General features: G+C 42.4%; 1 protein-coding gene across 4 annotated transcripts in view; it reads left to right on the plus strand.

Moving 5' to 3' along the window:
- Nucleotides 1–23,769, plus strand: part of AFF2 (ALF transcription elongation factor 2) — a 438,865-nt gene that overhangs the window by 134,264 nt on the left and 280,832 nt on the right. For 2 of the 4 annotated variants that reach the window (XM_017639874.3, XM_017639876.3), the window contains exon 2: nucleotides 16,817–16,949. In XM_017639874.3, coding sequence (XP_017495363.2) covers nucleotides 16,817–16,949 — 133 coding nt within the window. The remainder of the gene's footprint in view (nucleotides 1–16,816; nucleotides 16,950–23,769) is intronic. The other 2 variants (XM_017639875.3, XM_017639877.3) reach the window with 1 other exon arrangement.

Genomic DNA, 23,769 nt, shown 5'->3' on the forward strand with positions numbered 1-23,769 from the left:
ACAGCATGTGTTAATCAATGATTGTTTTATATTAAAAGGCACAGTTGAATTTTGCTACAGATTGGCTGGCAATTTTCCAAGAAAATATCAGTAAACTGAGGAGTTCTAGAAGTAATGTGTGAAATGTATGTGAAACAGGTAGAAAGAAACTGTTGGTGGCTTATGCTAATCAAAATTCTCCCCAGCTATTTATTACAAGCAGCTTGGTAAGAGAACAACCAGTAGAGGCTTCGAAACTACACAGAGTTTAGATTTAAACACACAGTTAGTGGTAGATGAAGTTCCACTCTATTATTTAGTCTTTAGTTTCTGTACCTGGAAAGTGCCTTCATTTTGTAAGATGAAATTTACTTTAAGCCTGGAAGAGTGCTTTAGGTCTTTTGATATTTCAGGGAGGGGCATGCACTGGCCCCCACACAACGGCACCGTGTTTGCGATGCTCATTAAAAATACTAGGGACCATGATGTTCAGCAGCTACTTAGCATCATTTTGTTTTACTAGTTTACTATGCATCAGTGATACTCAATTGAGACTTAGCATTAATATGCTTGTAATATACAGTGCAGTGCCTCCATATGGCGCACTGGGTAGAAGCATATTAAACATATTACACAAACAGAGCTCAACACCTCACATATTATTGATCAACAATGCACCAATTAGACAATATAGCAGTCATGAAAATAAACACTGGCATATGTGCCCAGGGTCTAAATGAAAATGAGATTGGGGGAACAAATGGGAATAGAGAAGGGGAGGTAATAAAAGAGGACCCATGGGTTAGACTGTAACAGGGCCCTGACACGGAGCACGAAGCCCATGTTGTTTAAGCTAAGCGCATTAGCAAGTACCCCTACCAGATCTCTTTTTAGGCCCATGCTGTCGAGCGGAAGTATACTGCGAGCCACAAACACAAGCCACATACATAAGTGTAAATTTTCTAGTAGTCACATTAAAAAAGTGAAAAGAAACAGATGAAATCAACTTTAATACCGCTTTATTTGGCCCAACATGTGCCAAGTATCATTTCAACACACCCTCAGTATGAAAACTATTCATTCCATATTTAAAACTATTTTCCTACCAAGTCTTGCCCCTTTCTGAGCGCTAAGGCTAGCGGCTACTGCGCCGGTGAAGTTTGCAATCATTCCTTTTCAGCTGGCCTCCTCCTCCTTTGAATAGGGGGCTCTTTAGAAGGCTCGGAGGATGACGTTAATGTGTAAACTCTGGAGACGGAGGCTCAGAGAGGCCCAAGGACTGGCTCAAGGTCACCATCTTTAAGTGGCAGAATCCCTCTCTGTGGTCTTTCTACTTCATGGTCTCTGCCGTCCCAAAGTCCATCTTGTATATGTCCTTCCATTTCATTGCTTTCTACAAAGGCACATTTATGGATTATTAGCTAGTCCATTAATAATGATAACTCAGAGGAAGCTATCTTCAGAAAAACTTAAAATAGTGCCCCTTTTCTCTACCCCTTAGCAACTCTCCTCATGTCCGGGAAGAACAGAATCAGCAAACATTTTGCAACAGGAGCACACACATTTAGCAAACAAAAAAACTGCTCCTGGATACAGACAGTTTGCCTTCATGAGCTCTTGAGCTCTGCCCCTCATGAGCTGAGCGACAGTGAGAATGGTAGGCAGTTAGCCCTTCTGGGTCTCAGTGACTTCAACTGTGAAGTGGGAGGTCAGAATGCCTGCCCTGTCGATTTCTCAGGGTGGTTGCAAGTCTCATAGAAGAGCATACTTACATAAGTGCTTCGTGAAGTGAAAAGCACCATGCAAACGTGAGATCCTGTTGCCTTTCAAAGAGAAGCAAAATTTTAAAATCCAGATTTTTAACTCACCAGATTTGTTCATTTATTTATTTTGTAATGACATCAATCATCTATGAATCCACTCACCTTCAAAAAATTATACCCACTGCAGGTAAGGCTAAGCCCTCCTTCAAACCCCCCATTTCTTCTCCCTCCTCATAACAACCCCCTGCAGGTCCACTTTGTACAGGCATTTTGGCCAGGTGCGAATATTTGGGTTCAGGGCCAGCACTACACATGAGGCAAGAGATCAGAGCATACGCTTTAGAATGACAAGCTGAGTAGGTGACGTCATGTCTACGGCCCTGCACATCCGTACCAATGCATTGCGCCATGCTGCCACATGTAACGTACTTATTACGCGTGTAAGGGGTGTGTGCATGCACTGTGCCAAAGCTCAGGAATAGAGCACACAGGGGTGCGGACTGGGAGTGCAGGGCACAAATCCACTGGATCCACACTACATGCTTAGGATCAACCTGCTTCTCATATTGACTCAGTGATCTTTTCACAAGATCTGGAAACAAAATAAAAACCTAGTGCTTTCTTTTTCACATTGATTGGCGGGAATGTTGGCTGTTAAACCCGCTGGAGCAGTATTTGCTGTGAGAATTTTTTAGCCAGTGGGGACAGTAGATGGGAAGAAAAATCTGCCACCAAACCCTATCATAACACCTTAAGTAATCACAATGATAATGATCGTAATGACGATAGAAATAAAGGAACTTCAATTTGATCACCTATGATGTTTTTTTTGTTTCGATATGAAATATTAAAATATTAAGTTGGAAGGCATTGAACATTTGTATTCACTGTTCTTCAGAAAGCAATGCCAAGTGACAGAAGGATTTTCATAACAATAGCAAGCCTACCTAGAATAAGCATTGTTAACCAAATTACTACCACTGATGTCATTAACATGTGTCATGTTTCAAAAGATGAACGTGTTGTTTTAATTTGCTTTTTAAACATTCACATCAGGGTTTCCAAGCATTTGATAAAACACAAATAGTTCATTAGAACAGAAGGAAACTCTCTGGATATATTGGTCACAACTTGCCTTCAAGCATTTCTGACAGCAGCCCTCTGCTGAAGTGAAAATTGCACAAATTGCCAGTTATTATCATTTTTAATAAGTAAGCCTTCTATCTTCTCCCTCGCTTCCTCCCTCCCTCCCTCCCTCCCTCTGGCTTCGATGTGATTGTGTTCAACAAGCATATTTTCAGTGGGACCATTTCTATTACAGAGTGATTGAGCTCTGATTTACACATCAATTACCCACCTTCATGGAGATTTTCATGCTCCCCTAGCTGACATCAATGAAGCATAACTGCGTAAACGCTTTATTTCATACCAGTTTTGGATAACTGAGACTGATAACTAATCATATCGAGAGACAATGTGCTATAACACAGGAAACAATAAATGCTTCTCTCTGAAATCTCATCTATTCTTTATGAGCTCGGCGTTCACATGCTTATCTCAGTCATCCATTTCTTTCTGTAAGGTGCTTCCTCTCACTTGGTATCACAAGTGCAATTAGGGTTTTACCCTTGAATACAGCATTTGCAAAGACCCAGCTTATTTTCCCGCTTCCCCGAAGAGCAAGAAGTCTTGCAGTTTTCCTGCCAGTGTTGCTGACCCTTTATGCCAAACATGGACAATCCGAGGGACTGAGCTTGGGGGCTTCTCTAGTCGCTTGTTCTGTCTTCTAGGTTTGTCCCACGGGAACAGCCTTAGTGCCACTTGGTTAGTGTGTACTTGAACTAGCAGGAACACAGCTGCCTGATTTTGCCTCCCACCCCACACCAGCCTGAAAATGTTCCCGCAGCACTTTGTTCCTGTAGTCATAGCATGTGTTCCCCTGGACTGTGATTATTTTGCAATGGATTTACCTCCCCTTCTGGGCTGTGAATTTCTCGAGGGCTCATACTGTGTCTTACTTTTTGCTGAGCACCAAACATGGTGCCTAATGTGACGTAGGCACCCAGTGAGTGTTTGTTGATTAAATAGACAAGTTAATTAATATATTAATTAATATTGTTGTCAACATTTGTCACTGAACTTGGGCAGAAAAAATATGTTTGCCTGTCATTTGTTCATTCAGTCAAAGAATATTTATTGAGAGCCGAACACTGAGCTTGGCACGTTTCCAGATAAATGGGAAGCAGAAACACGTTATTCCTGTTGGGTGACAGTTTCATTTAACACCCACAGTTCTCTCAGACAGGGCAGGACAGGGGGGAAGAGGGAGGAGCTGGAAAGCCAAAGGAGATATGCACTGGGGTGGATAACATGGAGTCTGGAGTAAAAAAAGTCATTCCTAAGGTCTTGATTACCTGCACACACTGTGATCAGGCCCAGCGTGGTCATCGGGAACCAGCACAGAAAGACCGTCTTGGGGTATATTGGTTTGCTAGGGCTGCCGTGACAAAGTACCACACAGTGGGAGGCTTAAACAACAGGCATTTCTTGTCTCCCGGTTCTGGAAGCTCGAAGTCTGAAATTGAGGAGTCACCAGGGCTGGATCCTTCTGAGGCTGTGCGGGGGAATCCTCGGCAGGCCGCTGCCTTGGCTTCTGGCAGTTTGCTGGCAACCTTTGGCGTTCCTTGGAGAATCATCAGCCCGATGCCTGCCTTCGTTTTCTCTTTTTTTTTTAATTAATTAAATTATTTTTTAAGGTATTATTGATATACTACACTCTTATGAAAGTTTCACATGAAAAAACAATGTGGTTACTACATTTACCCATGTTACCAAGTCCCCACCCAGACCCCAGTGCAGTCACTGTCCATCAGTGTAGTAAGATGCCAACAGATTCAGTGTTTGCCTTCTCTGTGCTACACTGTTTTCCCCATGATCCCCCACACCATGTGCACCAAACGTAATACCCCTCAGTCCCCTTCTCCCTCCCTCCCCACCTGCCCTTCCCCACTCCTCCTCCTTGGCAACTGCTAGTCCCTTCTTGGAGTCTCTGAGTCTGTTACTGTTTTGTTCCTTCAGTTTTGCTTCATTGTTATACTCCACAAATGAGGAAAATCATTTGGTACTTGTCTTTCTCTGCCTGGCTTAGTTCACTGAGCATAATATCCTCCAGCTCCACCCATGTTGTTGCAAATGGTAGGATTTCTTTTCTCCTTATGTCTGAATAATATTCCATTGTGTGTATGTACCACCTCTTCTTTATCCATTCATCTACTGATGGACACTTAGGTTGCTTCCATATCTTGGCTATTGTAACTAGTGCTGCTATAAACATAGGGGTACATATGTCTGTTTTTGAATCTGGGATCTTGTCTTCTTCAGGTAAATTCCTAGGAGTGGAATTCCTGGGTCAAATGGTATTTCTATTTTGAGTTTTTTGAGGAACCTCCATACTGCTTTCCACAATGGTTGAACTAGCTTACGTTCCCACCAGCAGTGTAGGAGGGTTCCCCTTTCTCCGCATCCTCGCCAGCATTTGTTGTTCTTAGTCTTTTTGATGCTGGCCATCCTTACTGGTGTGAGGTGATATCTCACTGTGGTTTTAATTTGCATTTCCCTGATGATTAGTGATGGGGAGCATCTTTTCATGTGTTTGTTGGCCGTCTGAATTTCTTCTTTGGAGAACTGTCTCTTCATATCCTCTGCCCATTCGTTAATCAGGTTATTTGCTTTTTGGGTGTTGAGGCATGTGAGTTCTTTATATATTTTGGATGTTAACCCCTTGTCAAATATGTTGTTTACAGATATATTCTCCCATACTGTAGGATGCCTTTTTGTTCTGTTGTGCCTTCATTTTCACATGGCCATCTTCTCCCTGTGTGTCTCTGCATTCAAATATCCCCTTATTATAAGGTCTCCAGTCACACCGGCTTAGGGGTCCACCCCCTCCAGTACAGCCTCATCTTAACTTACCTGGTTACACCTGCAACGATGCCATTTTCAACCTAGGTCATGTGCTGAGAGATACTGGGGGTCGGGACTCCACCGTATGAATTTTGAGAGGATACACTTGAACCCATAACAGGGGGGCACCTTGTCAGGCACCTCATCAAGGCAAGAGGGAGAAGTGTATCCCAGGAGAAAGTCACAACTGTAGGTCCATGTCCCGTGTGAGAAAACGAGCCTGGTGTCCTGGTAGTGAAGGGAGGGTGGAGAGTCAGGCCGCCCCCGGCGATTCTTCGCTGCAGTTTTGATCTCCTGCTTCTGGCTGTGTGCTCAGGTCAGAGCTCTGTGGGGCTAGTGTGCCCCGCAGAGGCAGTGGCCCAAAGGTACACCTTCAAGGCACAGAATCTACCTGGGTAAGAATTAGTGGACTACATGCTGATCAAAGGGTTTGGTGAGACATGAAAATAGAGTCAGCTTAAAACTGTCCGTTCTAAACTAGTCATTACGGACATTATTTTCCTTAGTTTAAAAGTAATTAAGAATATAATTTCTGACAAAATATTGTTTTAAATTAAGTAGTTACTGAAATTGTCTTGCTTACAGCTAACTGAAAATAAGACACCTTTTTAAAGTGTCATTTATGAGAAGCCAAGTTATATTAAGACTTTGACTTGGAAAAGAATTTCTGATTATTTAGCGGGCATAGAAAGGAAATACTTCAGGCAGCTTTTTCCTAATTTGAAAGACAGAGTTATTCTGCCTAGGTTGGCTGCAGAAGTAGCCAGTATGGAGCTGGGGATACGGCACTTGGGGCGGCACCAGGATACATTGGGGCTGGGGGAAAGATCATCAAAAGCAGAGGGTCAATTCTAAGTCCAGAGGGAGCATCTGATTAGAGGAGCCTGGTTTATGAATATGTCCCTCTGAAACAGGAAACAAGCTTTGATCAAATCAGCTGGGGGGTGGTCTGATGTATAATCAGGTTCCTGTGGAACAGAGTGTGGCGAGGGAGGCAGAGAGCAGCCACTCTAGCCCAGGAGCCCAGGGAGACCCATTTGGCATGGCCATTCTAAGGGCACCTGAGCCCATTGTCGCAGGTGTCATGCTTTGTGCACAGAATGGGAGAATCTGTCTGCAAATCATATAGCTGATAAGTGACTTATATCTTGAATATATAGAGAACCATTTACAACTCGATAATAAGAAGACAGCCCAATCAAAAAGAGACAAAAGAGCTGAGTAGACATTTTTCTGAAGTCTGTATACAGTGTGCCATGAGTTTATGAAAAGATGCTCAACATCACTAAACATTAGGGAAATGCAAATCAAGAGCACAAGATGCCACTGCACACCCACTAGGGTAGCTATGATTAAAAAGAGATAACAACAAGTGTTGTCAAGGATATGGAGAAATTGGAACCCTCATACATTGCTTGTAGGAATGTTAAATCGTACAGCCACTAAGGAAAAGTTTGGTAGTTCCTTTAAAAGTTAGACATAGAGTTACCATGTAACACAGCAATTCCACTCTTCGGTATATACCCAAGAGAAATGAAGGCCTCTGGTCACACAAGATCTCATACATGAATGCTCATAACAAATTTACTCATGATAGTGAAAAATTGGGAATGACCCAAATGTCCATCAACAGATGAATGACTAAGTAAAATATGGTCTTTCCATATAATAGAATATTATTCAGCTATAAAAAGAAATGTAGTACTGATACATGCTACAACATAGATGAACTTGGAAAACATTCTACTAAGTTAAAGAAGCCAAACAGAAAAGTACATCTGCTGTATGATTCCATATATGTGAAAGGTCAAAATAGGCAAATCCGTAGAGACAGAAAAGAGAAGTTCTTGGTTCTCCAAGGGGAGTGGCTAATCAGTGGGTATGGGCTTTCTTTCTGGGGTGGGGTGATGAAAACGTTCTGGTATAAGATAGTGATGATGGTTGCACAGCTATATGGTGACAGTGGTAAATATACTAAAAACCATTGAATTATATACTTTAAATGGGTGAATTGGTATATAAATTTGATCTCAACAAAGCTGTATTTTTTGAAGTGAAAAAAAAAGAGCAGAAGGTCAAGCTAAGCCTTGGGCAGCACCCTGACTGCCACGAGGCAGAATTCAAGCGAACCATGTCCTTTGAGCCACCGAGAATACTCAAAGCTCATCACCTCGTCCTCCCACGTGTGTCCACAGAACCATTTCTGATTATGAAAAGCATACTCACATTTCCTGCAAGTAGATCAAGATTTAGATCTAGCAGCTCTTTAAAGCTCAGCATTAGCATCAACTCTGATGAATGTAAAGAGAGAATTATAAATGGGATAATTTCAAGTTGACAGTAGAGAGTACATGGAGAAACACTGGAAGAATAAACAAGAAAATAATGAAAATCATTACCTCTTATCGGCAGTGGGGAATAGGGCAGATGCTGATGAGTGGGAGTTAGAACATTTTATATCATATTGATTACAGACTTTTAATTTTTGAACTGATTCAAGAACCATAACTATATAAATACATACATTTACTATATTCACTCTCTGATTATGTCTCTTCTTGGCTTGTGGTATCCATTTCAGGGCCTACTAGTCTTCAGGAAGTATTTTTGGAATCTTGCAGTTACTTGCAACTCTCTTGGTTTGGCCACATTGAAGTCAAGGTGCTTGCAAGATACTGGTTTGTGTCACTGATGGGTTGATGAGCCAGAAGAAGTGATAGCAAATTCTCATTTTTAATGGTTGGATCAGAACTGGGGTTATTTTTCAATGATTATCTATAAAAATGAAAATTAGACACTTAGCCTCAGAAAATGTTACCAAAACAGAAAAGAAACTCAGGGATGCCTAGTTATCTGTTGTGCGGTGGCATCTTCTGTAGTGGAGTCTCTGAGCATGAAGAGGAGGGATGCTTGACATGTGATTGAAGGAGATAAAGGCACATGGTTGTAGAGGGAAAGCTAACACACTCTGAGCTGCCTGGGAGAGGAGAGAAGCAAGACTTGCTGGGGAGACAGACACCTCTCTCAAGCGGTGAGGGAGACTGGACCGCGTCTCTCAGCCAACGGTTACATTGTGTGAGGACAAAAGAATTTAATTTAACTGGAAAGACTGCTTTTAAAGTACATCTTAACAGGCTTCTAGAAAGTTATCGATACGCTGAGTACCACTGCAGGCAGATGGGAACCTTTGGATTGCCAGAGTCATGGTCATTCTCTATAAAAATGGTATTTCCATGAAAATGGAATTCTCTAAAAACTGGAATTTTAGTGCCCTCTTACAGGATTGTTAATGATCAATAACCTTTTGAGCATCTACCTGTGCTTGCTGTTGTCAGAAGAATCTCTACCTAGTTTGAAGAGCCCCTTCTAAGCTAGGGTGCTCTGCAGAGACTCAGACATCCCATGGGATCAGTTGTACTGTGCTTGTTGTGTGAGCAAAGCTTGAATGTGTGGTTATGCCTTTCCATCAGTGGCATTCTCTTCTACCTTCTAGCATCTTCTTTTCGGCTAGGAGGGCAGCCTCCTGATTCTGGCAGCCTCAGTGGTTATTCTGCATGCACCACTGACTAATTGTGTGGTGCTGAGCATCTTAACCTCTCTGAGTTTCATGTGGCCCAGTTTCCTCAACTGCAAAATGAGGGTGGTATTACCTTGTCAGAGTTTTTGTGAGGATTAATAAGATAATGCTCATAATATGCTCAGCATAGCGGCCCGGAGCCAGGAAGCAGCTGAGAGTAGTAGTGCTCCTGTTGGTCTTATGCATGCCAAGTCTAAGCTGGTGAGACCTGCTTTTCACCTTCAAGGCATTTCAGCGACACATATCAGCAATGTAGATTTCGGCATAAAAGAATACACCTATTCCCTAAAGGGTCTATCAGATTTAGGCATGCGCAAATGGGTCCAATAGAGACGTTTATATATAAGTGAATGACGCTATCGTGTACGAAGACCAGGAGTGTTTTGTGTTGGAGGCCTGGGACCCACCCTGGGAGATTCTGATGCAGTTGGTTTGGCATGTGACCCGTGCATGAGGATTTCTAAGACCTTGTCCATGTGCAGCCAAAACTGAGAACCGGACTAGAGAAGATTGATACTATTTAGAAATATTTTCAATGAACAAAAATATTCTGTTAAACCTCATGTCAATATTAACTTGTGAATCAAGTCTGCCTATTGGCCAATTTCGTACCCCTGTCTGAAAGATCATTTTTGAGTCTACGGAAAAAATTTTTGGAGGATATCCAATGAATTGTACTTTACTCTCGTAAAGAAAGACTTTTCCTAGAAAGACTTTAGACCTCAGCAATAATGAAATTTCGCTGTAATCTTTGTGGGCTGAAGAGAACTTGTGAAAGCTATCTATGATGAGTATCTCTGGCATATGCAGGTCTTGTGGCAGTATTGCATACTTTTTGGAAGAACACTGCATGACGGATTCGGTGAGTGATGTCCTGGATGCAGTGCTCATAGGCTAGAACAATTTTCTGAGCCTCAGTTTTCCATACTGAAATGGAAATAATAGTCCCTGTCTTGCTGATTTACCAGGTGTTGCTGCGGAGCTTGTGAGTTAACGTGCAGTAAGGCTTTGTGTGGTATAGTCAGGGTGCCCACGGTCTCACCCATTGAATGTGAGCAACCTTTAGTAGTTTACACAAGCCCTCCTCATTCACTATCACATCTACCTGATAGTTAAAGAGCAGAGAAAGAGTATTCCCATTTTACCAATAAGGAAGCAGAGGCTTGGAAATGTAAAGCGATTTACAGATGATGCAGCGACTTGTAAGTGAAAGGGTCAACGCAGATGCTCTGAATCGGGACACACCGCAGAATTCTTAGAAACAACAGGGCCCATTTATTTAGTTGATGTCAGGTTAGGTTTTTACTAGGTTTTTACCATTCCTACATGAATTCAATTACCTTTGCAGCTTGAGTATTTGGTATTTGTTAGTGGTATTAACGACATCATTTGAGGAGTTTGGCAGGCCAGTGAAAAGAATTGTGTCCTAGGCCAAACATGTTTTTTAAAGTGTTTTCCTCACAATATCTGTATCTGTATTTGACATTGCTTATTTATGTACAGGAAGGTTTGCTGTGCTCACCTGTAGCATGCTGTGACTTAGAAGCCACAGACCTTTCCCTTAAGGAGGAAATAAGTCTGATGGGAGACATAGAGAACCCCAGTTAAATCACTACAAACGCGCAGAGTGAACGCCCTTTATGAGCAGGGCACCAGAGGACCGGCACTGGCCATAGCGTGGACTGTTTTTTAGCTCTATGAAGGAATGGAGTCTGGTAAAAGCTACGATGTGGAGGAGCCTTAAAAACATTACACTAAGTGAAAGACTGCAGGCATTAAAGACCACATGGTGTGTAATTCCATGCATGTGTATGAAATGGCCAGAACAACCAAATTCATTAAGAGAAAAAGTAGATTAGTGGCTGCTCAGGGCCGAGCTGGTTGGGAGGTTGGCAGTGGGGACAATAACTGAGGGATACAGGGCTTCTTCTTGGGGCAATGAAATTATTCCAAAATTATATCATGGTGATGGTTACGAAACTCTGTGAGTACATTTGAAAACCACTGGGTTGCATGCTTTAAACGAGTGAACCGAGTAATATGTAAATTCTATCCCAATAAAGCTGTTATGATAAAAAGAAAGAGAGGGTGGGGATGAGAAGAGAAGGGAGCAGGTGGGACAGAAGCAAGATGAGAGGCGTGGTTTCGGAGTGTCTGCCTGACTCCACGGGAGGAGGATTCCACAAGGTTTCTGGGTGTGCTACATCTTTGCTTCTGGTTATCAGAAGTGGAGGGAATGGGGTATCCCCCAGGTGCCCCTAAGGAGGAATATTAAGCTTGTTTCCTGCCAGGACTTCTGGGAGTATTGGTGTATATACATTGTTTTAAAAAGCACAGATCTAAGGGAACTCTAAGAATAAGCACTGGCCCAGTTCCCTGAGACCTGAAGCAGTTGGCATGGCCAGATGGGCAGCTGACAGGTGTGTAGAGCAAATATCTTATGTGTTTTCTTCCCTTTTTGTTCCTATCTTGATTTCTTTTTTAAATGGGAGCCAGTGTCTGTGGGGAGACAGTACATTTGCTTAAGAGAGCAGATGTATGCAGAGGTCTCAATGAGTCCTGCTGTCTAAATATGACTTAGAGGTTCTACTGATTCTAGAAAATCCTTTTCAAGGCCACATTCACACCTCCAGATCCATGGTTCTCGTGCACCTTCCCTATCTGTGAAAATAATTATGGCCTGTCTTTAGCTTTTTAAAATAGTTTTCAATTTAGCTCTTTGCATTTAAGTGCCCATGCATATTAGCAGATAAAATAAGTACATAACTTGGAGCTGATTTTGAAGGTATTGAATAGCAGAGATTTTCTTTTTTTAACTAATAGAAGCCATGTGAAGACTGATTCAAAATAAGGCTCAGTGTCAAATTCAAAATAGGGCTAGATATTGAAAAAACTACCACTTGGAATTCTGGAACACGGAGTAAGTATAGTTATCTACACATTTTACAGAAGGCAGAAGTTGATTCAGGAGAACCGCAAGGAGTAAGTTATAGCTCAAGTTTGTCCCTTGGGTGAATTAAATATGTATTTTTTATGCCTTTACAGATATTAGCCAAAACAAAAGTATTTTCATGCCAGTTAGATTAGAAAACCAGTGAGACTGAATTATTCACCTTCATGTACATGGTTACTACAGTCAATCCTGTATTAATTAGCAGTATTTTGAAACAAACTTGTCATTTAAAAATATCAGTGTATTTTTTTTAGTGTTTCCCCAACTAGCTTTGTAAAATAACCAGATTAAGTGAACAATGATTTTCAAACTTCATGAAATACAAGCCAAATGGACTTAAACTGATTTTCATTCTCCTTCGCTCAGCTTCTCCCCACAGATGTCATTAATTTTTACAATCCCTTTAGGGTCCGTACGTTTTGGTGTAAGGAAACTAATGGTTTTTCTATATGCAGATGCAAATTAAATTCCTGAAGTTTTTCCCTACTGGCAATTTCTCATACAACACAATCCTAAGGAAAGTTGACAACAGAGTGCAACTGAGACTAATTTTCATTCTTGAGTGGGATGGAAATGTGGGAGACAGAAGGTATGACTCATGGGGCATTAGGAAGAGAACTAGTTTGGGAACTGGGAAGCCTGGGGTCCCACCTCCTAGTTCTGCCCCAAAACTGCTGTGAGGCCCATTACCTCTCTGAGCTCAGTTTCCTCATCTGGAAAATGAAGGAAGGGACCGGAACTACACGACTGCTCATGTGTCTTCCTCCTCTACAGCTCTGCTCTGAAAGAGTAGCCTGCATTTTCAGTCTGAGTGTGCCACCACCATGAGCTAATGAAGACGGCGTAACTGAACTTCCTTGAGCTCAGCGACTCGGCACACGTGCCCTGGGTTATATGTCCCATGAATGCACCCTGTGGCTTCTAATGATGAAAATGAGAGTACAAGATGGGGTTTAAGGACAAGGATAGGACCACATCTGAGAAAAGAAGTCACTTATGCTTGAAGATGGAAAGGACAGGTTCATATTTGTCTTCGCCAGTCCTTTGACGAGGGCTCAGGATAGCTCCCCCCAACTCAGGAGTGGCCTTAGTTTCCCCCCAGGTTAACAAGGGCAGTTGTTCTGTTACTCGAGGCCAGGGAAACAGACAGGTAGGTGAAGCCAGAGCTAATACAACGCCCCTTTCCTGAGGCAAGGGTGTTAGTGTCATGCCTCACGTTGGAGTAATGTGTTTAAGTGGACCTTGTTCTTTCTGGCCTTTTCCTCTCAGCTAGTGTGGATGTCAGTGAAGCAGTGATTCCGAAAAGATTGGCTAGAGAGAGACCAAAGGCGTTTAGTTAATTAAGAGCAAATTGAGCTTTGAGTGCTCACTGGTGTTTAGGCCACCGTAATGCGACAAATTCCAGGCATACTGGGAAAAGAAAGTTGGCAGGACATCCTAGCTTGCTATGAATGGAGAATCCTTGAGTTGAGCTTTTCAGCTCAGCTTCCCAATATCAAAGTGGATTTTCTGATAGGACCAATTCACTCTCACTCTATCCTCATCAGTAAAATAAACTCGAATTGTTCAGACCAATAATATGGTGATTCATAGATTTCTGGCTTGAGCATTTATTTCTTCCTGGGCTATGGAGCCCATTTGTTTCTTTGTAAAACAAGCCCAGGAGTGTAAAGGTACATCACATCATCAGGGGACAGACACAGGGTTTCCTGTGGTCTCCGCAAGGCCCACAGGTTCAAACACAACCTGCCTGAATTATAAGAATTTTAATTGAGTAGATAAAGAGGTCCTCATAATTATAAACTGCAGTAGGTATAACAAGAGGCTAAATACATAGCTGTGGTTTTAATTAGCTGGTGCTTCAAATTAGTAATTTTGGCCTTAGTCAGAAATTAGTGATGTCCTACGCTGTGAAAGCCTCATCACCATGCCGTGCGTTCTTCAGTCTACCTCGCTGCGTGAAACGATCAATACGGTTCCGTGCTGAGCGAAAAAGGAGAAGGTTGGAGATATTTGGTTGCCTTCCAAGAGCAGTGGAACTCTATGGAGATTAAATTCATTCTCACCAGAGATATGAGAATTAACTGTTCTTTGTTATAAGTGTTCAACAATGTAGCAGGCAGTTTTCTTGCAACAGATAACACCCATGTGCACACTCAGCCTGCTTTCAGATTTTCCTTTGGAATTTGGTAGCTAATGAACCGCTGCAAAACGCAGTGAAGAGCCTCCTAACAAATCAAACCCCGTCGAAGGCACAGAGAGCGCCCTGTCGGCTGGCCACGCAAAGGGTTGTTGTGCAAGTCGGAGCACGTTGCCGTTCCTCCTTCTCCTTCCTTTTTTCCTTCAGGGTTTTAATTATATGTCTCCCTCAGAGAAGGAAGGTCGTTTGCAAAGCCAAGAGACCAAAGTACTGCCGTTCTGTTCACAGGAGAATTAAATAGGATCTGCAGGTCCGCCATCCAGGCTGCCAGCTGCACGGAATGAACGGAGAGTGACCACACTGACGTCTTGCTCACATTCCTCGGAAGGACGAGCCTTGGGCTCCTGTTTGTGTGTGTGGAGTGCCCTGCCACAGAAGGCAGAGGAAGCAAATGGCCTGCTCCTGTGCAGCACACTCCCAAGCCCACCGAGTGCTGCTGTGACCCTCTCCTCCGTCCCCACCCCAGACACCCCACCTTTCTCGCGTGTTTACAAGCTGATGGTGGGCTTGGATCATGCCCAGCCAATGCGTGGTGCTGAAGATGTCGGTCTGCCTGCTTGATGCCACATCAACCCCCCAACACAAAGACATTGTGGCACATGGCAGCTGCTGGCGCGTTCTGATCTCGACTTGTGAATGGACATGGGAGAGGACCCTAGCAAACATAATATATGTGGGTGGCATCGGAGACCAGAGGCTGCCTTCCAGTATCTGGGCTGGGCCTCATTCTTGACCAGGCGGGGTCCGGTGTGGGGCCTGGGCTTTGTTTTCCCCAGTGGTAGCAGTTGCCGAGCAACTCAGGAGGGGCCCAGTGAGCTCTTTATGTATTTGGCACTGTTTGTATTATGAAAGCATAATGGACATGTAAACATCCTTTAAATGTTGCCACTGTTTTAAAATGGAGAAATGAAGTGCTGTTTTATCCAGAAGATAAGGCTATCAAAGTCCCTTTGAAGTAGTCAGCTCAAGGATCCCTGTGCAGAAAGGTGATGATTCATTGTAGTGGCATCTTACACTCCATATATATCAATGTCTAGTTCAGCTGCCACGGGTATTTCATGCTCTGGGCTCTTATTTTGTAAATTAAAGTGATGATCCTCATGAGCAAACTGGGCTCAGTGATAGGCTTCAAAGTTTGGGATGTATTCAAACCTGTCGACTGTACTTTTATATGAGTACATGGCTTGTAATTCCTTTAGCTGTTATGTTCATTTGCATGTCAATTATCTAATTAAATCTTAACATGGCAGTGTTGATATGGGGAAGGAAAGCAACATTTATATACCACCTGCTGGGCATTTTATACACATTTATATGATGTAAATTGGCCCCTCCTATATGTATGTCCTCACTTTGGGTAAGATTAGAATCAAAGTCAGGAGGAAAAAACCCAATGAACAAACTAAAGTCCAGCCTCACTACGCTACATTAACTGTAATCTGTGAGGTTTACAGATTACCGCTTAACATGCATCGTCTTGCACAATAAAGAAAATAATTGCTTTCCTAATACGGAAGCACTCCATGCTATAAAATCCAAGGGCCCAGAACATATCCTAGATATTGTCTCGGAGCTTTTGTAGTGACCCTCCAGTGGGAAGGCCTGAAACGGGATGATGAGAGTCGCAGCGTTACATAGTGTTCCTAGTGCGGATAAAGCATTTGTGTGTTACGGCCAGTCAAGGCTTTTGACACCTCCTTTCTTTGGTAGTTGTTTGTTACACAAAGACCCCAAGAGTTTCCAAAAAGCCTCCCAGTCACCTATAGTTCAAACTATGGGAAGACCAAAATAACAACAACAAAACGAAAAGCAGTGTGAGTGATTGAGTGATTTGGGGTTGGTTTGTTTTTTGTGTGTGGACTTCCAAAAAATGTCCTTCAGCTCTCCTGGGGATTTCATTGCAACAGGCTAACTCTGGCTACGGGCTCAGGACAGAATTTCAGTTTATGTACAACAATATATTTGATAATTCCTTTCTTTCAGGACTTCGTGACATCTGTGAATTCTGAGCCCTATGCAGCTGGCATTACAGTGCAACTTGAATTCAGTACCTTTCTGCACTGTGAACTGACTTTGGGGGAGTCTGTAATTGCCTATAGTTATCAAGCAAGGATAAGAGGAGAGAATTCTGCCATACTTAAGTGGTCATGAGTACAATTTCTAATAAGCAAGTTCCTGTTTTCTTCTGTATTCTGAAGAGCTGGTCAGAATCTTCAACCCACTGACAGTATAAAACGGATTCTCTGCTCTCTGTTCAGTATCGATTTGGGGGGGTCTTGTATTTTTTTTTCTTCTTCTTCTTCTTGATAACAGGAAAAATCTACATGACTTACATGACTAATTAATCTTTTTCTCCTTTTGTCTGTTTCTTTTCTTATCAGTCACTATGAACCAGACCGTAGTGCACTTAAAAAAAGGGAATGGGAGCGGAGGAATGAAGAAGTCCAGCAAGAAGATGATCTCTTTTCTTCAGGCTTTGATCTTTTTGGGGAGCCCTACAAGGTAGCTGAATATGTATGTAATTTATCTTTCTAGAAATCGGTTGCTTGTTAGAATTTTGAATGCACTCATCAACACTGAATCTATTTTTAAAACACCCGAATCATTTCCGGGAGAATATATTTGACAAATGAAATCTACACATACACTGTATTGGGGGCCATCGCAAGTTTCTGGGCAGTCTTCAGAGATAAACCATTTCTCTGGGGAACACAGTCAGATTTGAAAGGGAGTTGTGAGATTTCCCATCTCCAATCTCTCTGTTCCCCAGTACTTCCTAGAGCAGGGAATGCCCCCTTGATGCCATCCCCCACTGAGGATCAGCAAGGCGGGCCCTGAAGACCTCACCACCCACGGCCACCCACTGCAAGGCCACTGCTTTCCTTTCCTGTTTTAGGCTGTTGGCAGCTGTTTAATGGTTTGAGTGCTCATTGAAAGTCACTGTTCCAGGAGAAAGGGAAAGCCTGGCATCTTTTCCCAGTGCTTAATCATCATGGGCTAGGAGACTGCCTTCACCAGAGGGGCAGGGTAGTCGATTTTCTAGAGGTATTTTAGCTGGTGTGTAGCTCCAGTAATGATCATACTGCTGTGTCTACACGTATTGATTTCACAGTGACTGCCTCTGAATTTTCTATTTGGGGTGGGGGTTGCAGGAAGACTCTTGTGGAATTGCTGGAAGCTAGTTGGTTTTCATTGCAATTTAGTAGCAGTGGAATTTTCTGTATTGAAACAAAAATGATGTCGATCGTAAAACAACAATAGAGAAAAATTTCAAGAATTGTGATTTTAGAAGAGCACCATTTAGGAGAGAGTGACTCCGGTAAAGGTGTGTTCTTAATGAGGATGGCACAGGCACAAATACTACTTTGGGGTAGAGAGGAAGCTGTTTGGATTGGGGCCCAGTGAGACCAGTCTTGCTGCCTTGGTCGGAATTGGGGAGCAGCTTCTGGCTGAGACACTCAGGTGCCTTCCAAGGCTGGTAAGTCTGACCAAGAGACTTAGGGCACCTAAACTACGAGTTCTCAATTTATGAATAATAGTATGATCCTCAAAAATGTATTTTTCCTAACTCAGTTAAGCACTACTTTTGAATGTATATATTTAAAGATATGATTAGTTTGACAAGCATTTATTGAGGGCCCAGTATGTGCTGGTCACATCTTAAAAGAGTGAATGATAGGAAATAAGAGATAGTCCTTGCCTTCAAAGAGTCCCTTGTCCAGTGGCAGAGATCATCATGACCGAGTGAGGCCATGACTGCGGTACCTGCTAGAGAGACAGGCAGGAGCCAGGTGAGTGAAGACTTTGCCCCTTATACCAAGGAGTTTGGACAGAATTCTGTACATGAAGAGAAGTTCATTGCAAATTTTTAAGTCAAGGTGTGGCCAGGACAGACAAAGAATTTTATAAGATGATGTTGGAAGTATGGAGTGTGGGTTGGAGGGAAGAGAAACTAGAGGCAGAGAATGAAGTTATTGTAGTTGGCTAGGGGGCATTCTTGGCAGGCAGGATCTAAGGCAGAGCAAAGAAGTTGAAATGATGGGACTGGGTGTCTGATTGGACGTGAGGCGTGTGGGATAGGACTGAGTGATCCCCACCTTTTTGACTTGAGGAGGTGGTGGTATCATTAGCAAGTTTTCCAGGAGAGCAACAGGGTTGGTGCTTGCAGAGAAAAAAAATGACTGCTTTGAGCATGTTGGGTTTGAGATGCCAGTGGGCTATCAAGGGAGAGCTTTCTCGTAGCAGTGGATATATGGATCTGGAGCTAATGAGAGTGGTCAAGAGACAGTTAGGTGTTATCAGGTAGGTGGCAACGGAAGTTGTGAGAATGATCTCATCACTAAGACAGGTTACCGAATGAGAGGGACAAAGAGAGAAACCTGTGTAGGAGCACCGCTAAGGGGTAAAAGAGGTGGCAAAAGCGGAGGCCAGGAAAGGAAACTAAAAAAGAGTGAATGATCAGAGAGGTAGGAAGAGAACTAGGAGAGAATCATTTAATAGAAACCAAGGGAATAAAGGATTTTATGGAGGAGGGATTTCCTACTTAACATGTGTCAGAGAGGTCAGAAAAGGTCAGGATTGGAAAGTGGTCAGGATTTGGCAGTTAAGGGGTAATTAGTGGCCTTAGGGAGAGTCGTTTTATTTGTTGATAGTGGTGGTCATTGTGGGACGCCAAACTGCCAGCAGTTGGAGAGTAAATGGGAAGTGGTAAAATAATGAAAGAGAGACAGTGACGGTAGACTTGACCTTGCAGAGAGTGTTTGTATGGAGGGAAGAATGGAAGGTAAGTTAGAATGTCAGGGGAGAAATAATAGGAGAGGAGAAAAGAAACATAAGCATGTTTAGGGATTGATGGGAAGAAACCAGTGTCAGTGGAGCAGGAGAAGGTGAAAGTACTGCGGGAAGAGGTGATGATGAGTTGAGCAAGGTCCCAGAGGAGATGAGAAAATACAAAATGAGTGGACAGCATGTGAAGAGTGGTGAGCCTTGGGGAGGAAGAATATTAAGATGAGAACAAAGCAGGAGAGTGGAAGGAAGACTGGGGCAAGGCAGGGAGCTGTGGCCTCCATTTTTTCCAGAAAATGGAAGAGAGGTCAAAGGATGGCAGATCCTTCATCCCTTCTTGAGAAAGAGGAGCAACCAGATAGTTTTACATTTTATCTTTGGGTGGGTTAGAAAACTGAGCTTTATTCATGGGGCTCATTCTTATAATTTACTCTCTTCTCTGTACTTAACACTATTATGTGGTGTAGAACCCTTGCTTTAGTCCCTTTTGTAATTTTAAATCTTGTTGAATTAATGGTCTTGTACCTTTAAGGTAAATGCCATCTCTTGTTAACAAAACCTGCCATATAGATGCATATTTATTTTTAGATATAAGCATTCTATTTTTGAGTGGGCAATTAACAAACCTGTTACCAGCATTGTCAGGAGTTTTCAAAAGCCATCTGTCTTGATATGACAACGGTACATCAGGTAGAGACACAAGTAGGAACATTAGTCTAGTGCAGGGCCAGGCCTGCTGTGTGATTAGTAGCCTGTTTGCTTTTATGATTCTTGGTAGGGAAGAGCCTTCATTCCCAAGTCAAGGTTATGTAAGAAAAAAACAACTATTGACAACTGACGACCTAGTAATTCTCTTTCTTTCACCATGGCTTTGATGATCAGCTGCCATCTTGTGCTGTCTCCCCGTTAAGGGTTCCCAGGGACATCACTAGAGATTATGCCTTTCCTTCCCGCATGTTGTGATACTAGAATTGATGTGCACCTGGACCAGTGGGGACACCCTTGGGGTATCTGGACACACTGGTGATAGTGGGAGTTCTTGAGCTGGCCCGTGGTCCACTGGTGCAGATGAGGACCTACCACAATTTGTAGCGTTGTGGTGGGAATGCTTATCACATTACAAATCCAAAACCTTGCTGGTGGGTCAGGACTTTCAGTAAACTTCTTGCCACCCTAAAAGCCTAAAACATGGTCTGATCACTTGTCCAATAGTGTTGGTGGTTCATAAACTAGCCAATGAGCATTTGTCCCTAGGACCCACTGCTCTTTCTTGGCTGAAAGAAGAAATAGCGCTCTTCATGATCTTGGTGGATTTATTTCCTTTCTTTGCTTCACATCTACCACTCTTGGAATGGGAAACATGTTGACCACCCCTACGTTAGGGTGGTGGTGGGTAACTCCTCTGTGTGGCTGCTTTTGTTATTTATAACTTTCAAATCTGAGTTTATACTATGCTGTTGAGAAGGATGTCTTCTAAAGTGCCTGAAAAATGTGAAAAATTTGCCATGTCTAGGTTAGTGTAGAAATATTGGGAGGAATGAAGAGCTGACATGTGCCAAGTGCCTACCATGTGCCAGGCACTGAGCTAGGGCTTTATATATGTGCTTGTTTAGTCCTTATAATGTCTGGAGTATGCATTTCCCCCATGTTTCCTGTGAGGAATTTGAGGCTCAGAATGGTGAGGTAGCTTCTCTGCAGCTTCCTATCTGTGTAGTGAATCTAGACCCAGTTCTGGGTGATTCTGGATCTATCTGTAACAGGAAGCTGTTTATCCTCTGACAGGAAGTCAGAAGACCTGATAAACATGCCTCTTGTGTGACTTTGGGGAAGAAACTTCATTTCTCTGACCTGTAGTTTCCTCTTCTCTGCAGTGAATAATGAAACCTGATGATAAAAATTATACCTGATAACAGCAGCTAACATTTGATAGCTGTTCACAGCTCAACAAGAATGAGGAAGCCAAGGCCCAGAGAGGTTGAGGTCACTTGGGTCAGGACAGGTGGAAGCCAGACGGAGACCCAAGCTGCTCTGCTCACTCCCGTGGTTGTTGTACAGATCAAGTCAGACAACCTGGGAGACCTTGCTCCGAAGTCTGTAAGATGCTGTACAAATTCAAGGTGTTACCATTATCATAATTTGAGTAAGGAAAGAAATAGCAACTTACAGCTGGGAGAGATTAACTGTGCAAATATTAGGATTAGGAAAAAAGGAATGACTAGATCTCATACGTTAGCCACAATGAAATCAAAGGAAAAAATGAATCTCAAAAGTTAAATTATTTAGCTACTTTTATTAAAAAGAAACACTACAATACAATAGCCTCCTAGCACATTAGTCTTGCAATGAAATTCTACTACTGATTTGTAGAAACCATTAGAAGCAAACTGAGGCAACTTTGCATTGCCCGAAGTAACGAGAGACAAAAAGCTTAAACGAAGGAGCGCTCTTAGTCATGAGCCACAAACCAGATATGTAATTTATGCCTGAAAATACTTGGAAAATGTGCTTCCTTGATGATAGAGAAATTGTGATTACTTAGAAAATAATGTCTGCAGAGGTTATCTTTAAGGAATCAACCAATTATCTAGAACAGGAAGTAAAGAATTGGCCAATTGAAAGAAGCCTATAATTGACTGAAATGGCTGCATTTCATTTTTGCCATGTTTATAATAGTCAATCGAGACTGCCAAGAATACCTTGCTCCTTAATAGGAAGACTAAGACTTTGGAGGGCAAAAAAGAACCTTTAGTGTGAATCAGAAGCTGCTATGGTATATAATGAGAATGTTTTATGTAGGTGTACATAAATGGATTTCAGGCCCCATTGGGTTTTCTCTCCAGTGGATCACGTATCTACATCTTGAGAAGTTTAAAAACTGGTTGACTGTTACCCACCTCTAATGGTGAGAAGGCAGAGTTGACTCTGGAAACCTGGACTGTGCTGCTCATTATTTGGAGATCATTCAATGGTGGACTTGTTGAGGTTGTGTATCTGGGGGCCCTCCGTGCCTGACCCTGGCTCGTGAGTGCTTTGAATTTACCAGTATGTGTCTTAAGAACGACCATGGTAATTTCTACTTATAGCCACAGCATTTCTGTTATTTATGCAAAGCATATGGATCTTCCTTCAATCAACAACTCAGAATGTGTTGCCAGTGAACTCAACCTTGAACTCTCTGCAATGTAGTTCCTGTCAGAAGTTCCTCTGAGACAACTGCTCTGGGACGAAGCTTGTCTAAGGGAATTGACAGTCCTCCATTCTCCAGGCTTTCCCAGCTCTGGCCCTATGTCCTTAGGGCCCAGGAAAGCCCCCACACTTGGGGCTATTCACCTGGCCTCCTAACTCCACAAGCAGACATCTTCCCCGAGTGAGATTTTAATGCGCTGCTCTTATTTTGTAGTTGTCATCAAAAGAAGCCGTGAGCAGATCCTCTTTGCATTTTTTTGTAAAATTGGTGAAGAAAACAGTTTAATTCAAAGGGTCTTGTAACAGAACCAATGAGAGGAATTCCTTTTCATGTTTCAGTATCTGGCAACCATTTGTCTCATTTAATGACTGAAGGTATGCTTCCTTCCATCAAACACAGAGAAGTCTATATGCTATGAGCTCTTCCTTTTTGTCTTAGCTACCAAGAAGCTCAAAGTTCAATTTAATGTTCAGTAACATTTAATGTCATGGTAGCGAAGTTAGCTTGGCTTTTCCTTTTCTATTTATGTACCTTCTAGTCCAAGCCATCTCAAATACTTTATTTTGGTATAGGGAGGGAGGGTAAGAATTATAATTTGATGCTATTCAACTCAGGAACAATTTATTGACTACATAGTATGCATTAGACGTGGTGCTAATAATTTATTGACTACATAGTATGCATTAGATGTGAAAAGTGACTTTCAGAGAATAAAAGGGGGTTTCTGACCTTTAAGATCTTTAGTTTTATGCAGGAAGAGAAATCATAACTGTAGTATGCCCTGTGTAGTAGGGGGTTAATTTTCTAGACTTATGTAGAAAATTTCAATTATCCTCTCATTTTATTCATGCAGACAGTTTTAGGCATAGGCCGGTTTAGAAGTTCTAATTTCAAGCATATTTTAAAACCTAGAGATGGGAAAAATAATTTAAACATGCATCAGAAACCCAGATCATTGTAACAGCAGACGCAAGTGAAGAGATATTAAAACCTAACTAAAGTTCTCTCCATTGAAGAAAAGATGAGCACCCTTTTATTTACTGCTGAATAGAACAGGAATGTGACTAGTTTGCTTACAAGCAAATGGATCTTGACTGAGGTTCTTCAGGCCTGATGGTGTTTACTGAAAGAGAATGAATGACTTCTCAGGGCTTTGAGGTACTGTGGTGGGCTCTGTGACATCCCAGGGCAAGGTTCTGACTCTGTAGAACTCTATTTCAGTGAAAGTTCAATAAATTGAACTTTGAGTTTCCTGGTAGCTAAGGCAAAAAGGGAAAGCTCATAGAATATAGAAGTCTGTGTCTGATGGAAGGAAGTGTAGCCTAATTCATTAAATGAGACAACATAAAATGAAGGCATTTA

The sequence above is a fragment of the Manis javanica genome, chromosome X (genome assembly GCF_040802235.1).
Source record: "Manis javanica isolate MJ-LG chromosome X, MJ_LKY, whole genome shotgun sequence".
In the NCBI taxonomy this organism is placed as follows: Eukaryota; Metazoa; Chordata; class Mammalia; order Pholidota; family Manidae; genus Manis; species Manis javanica.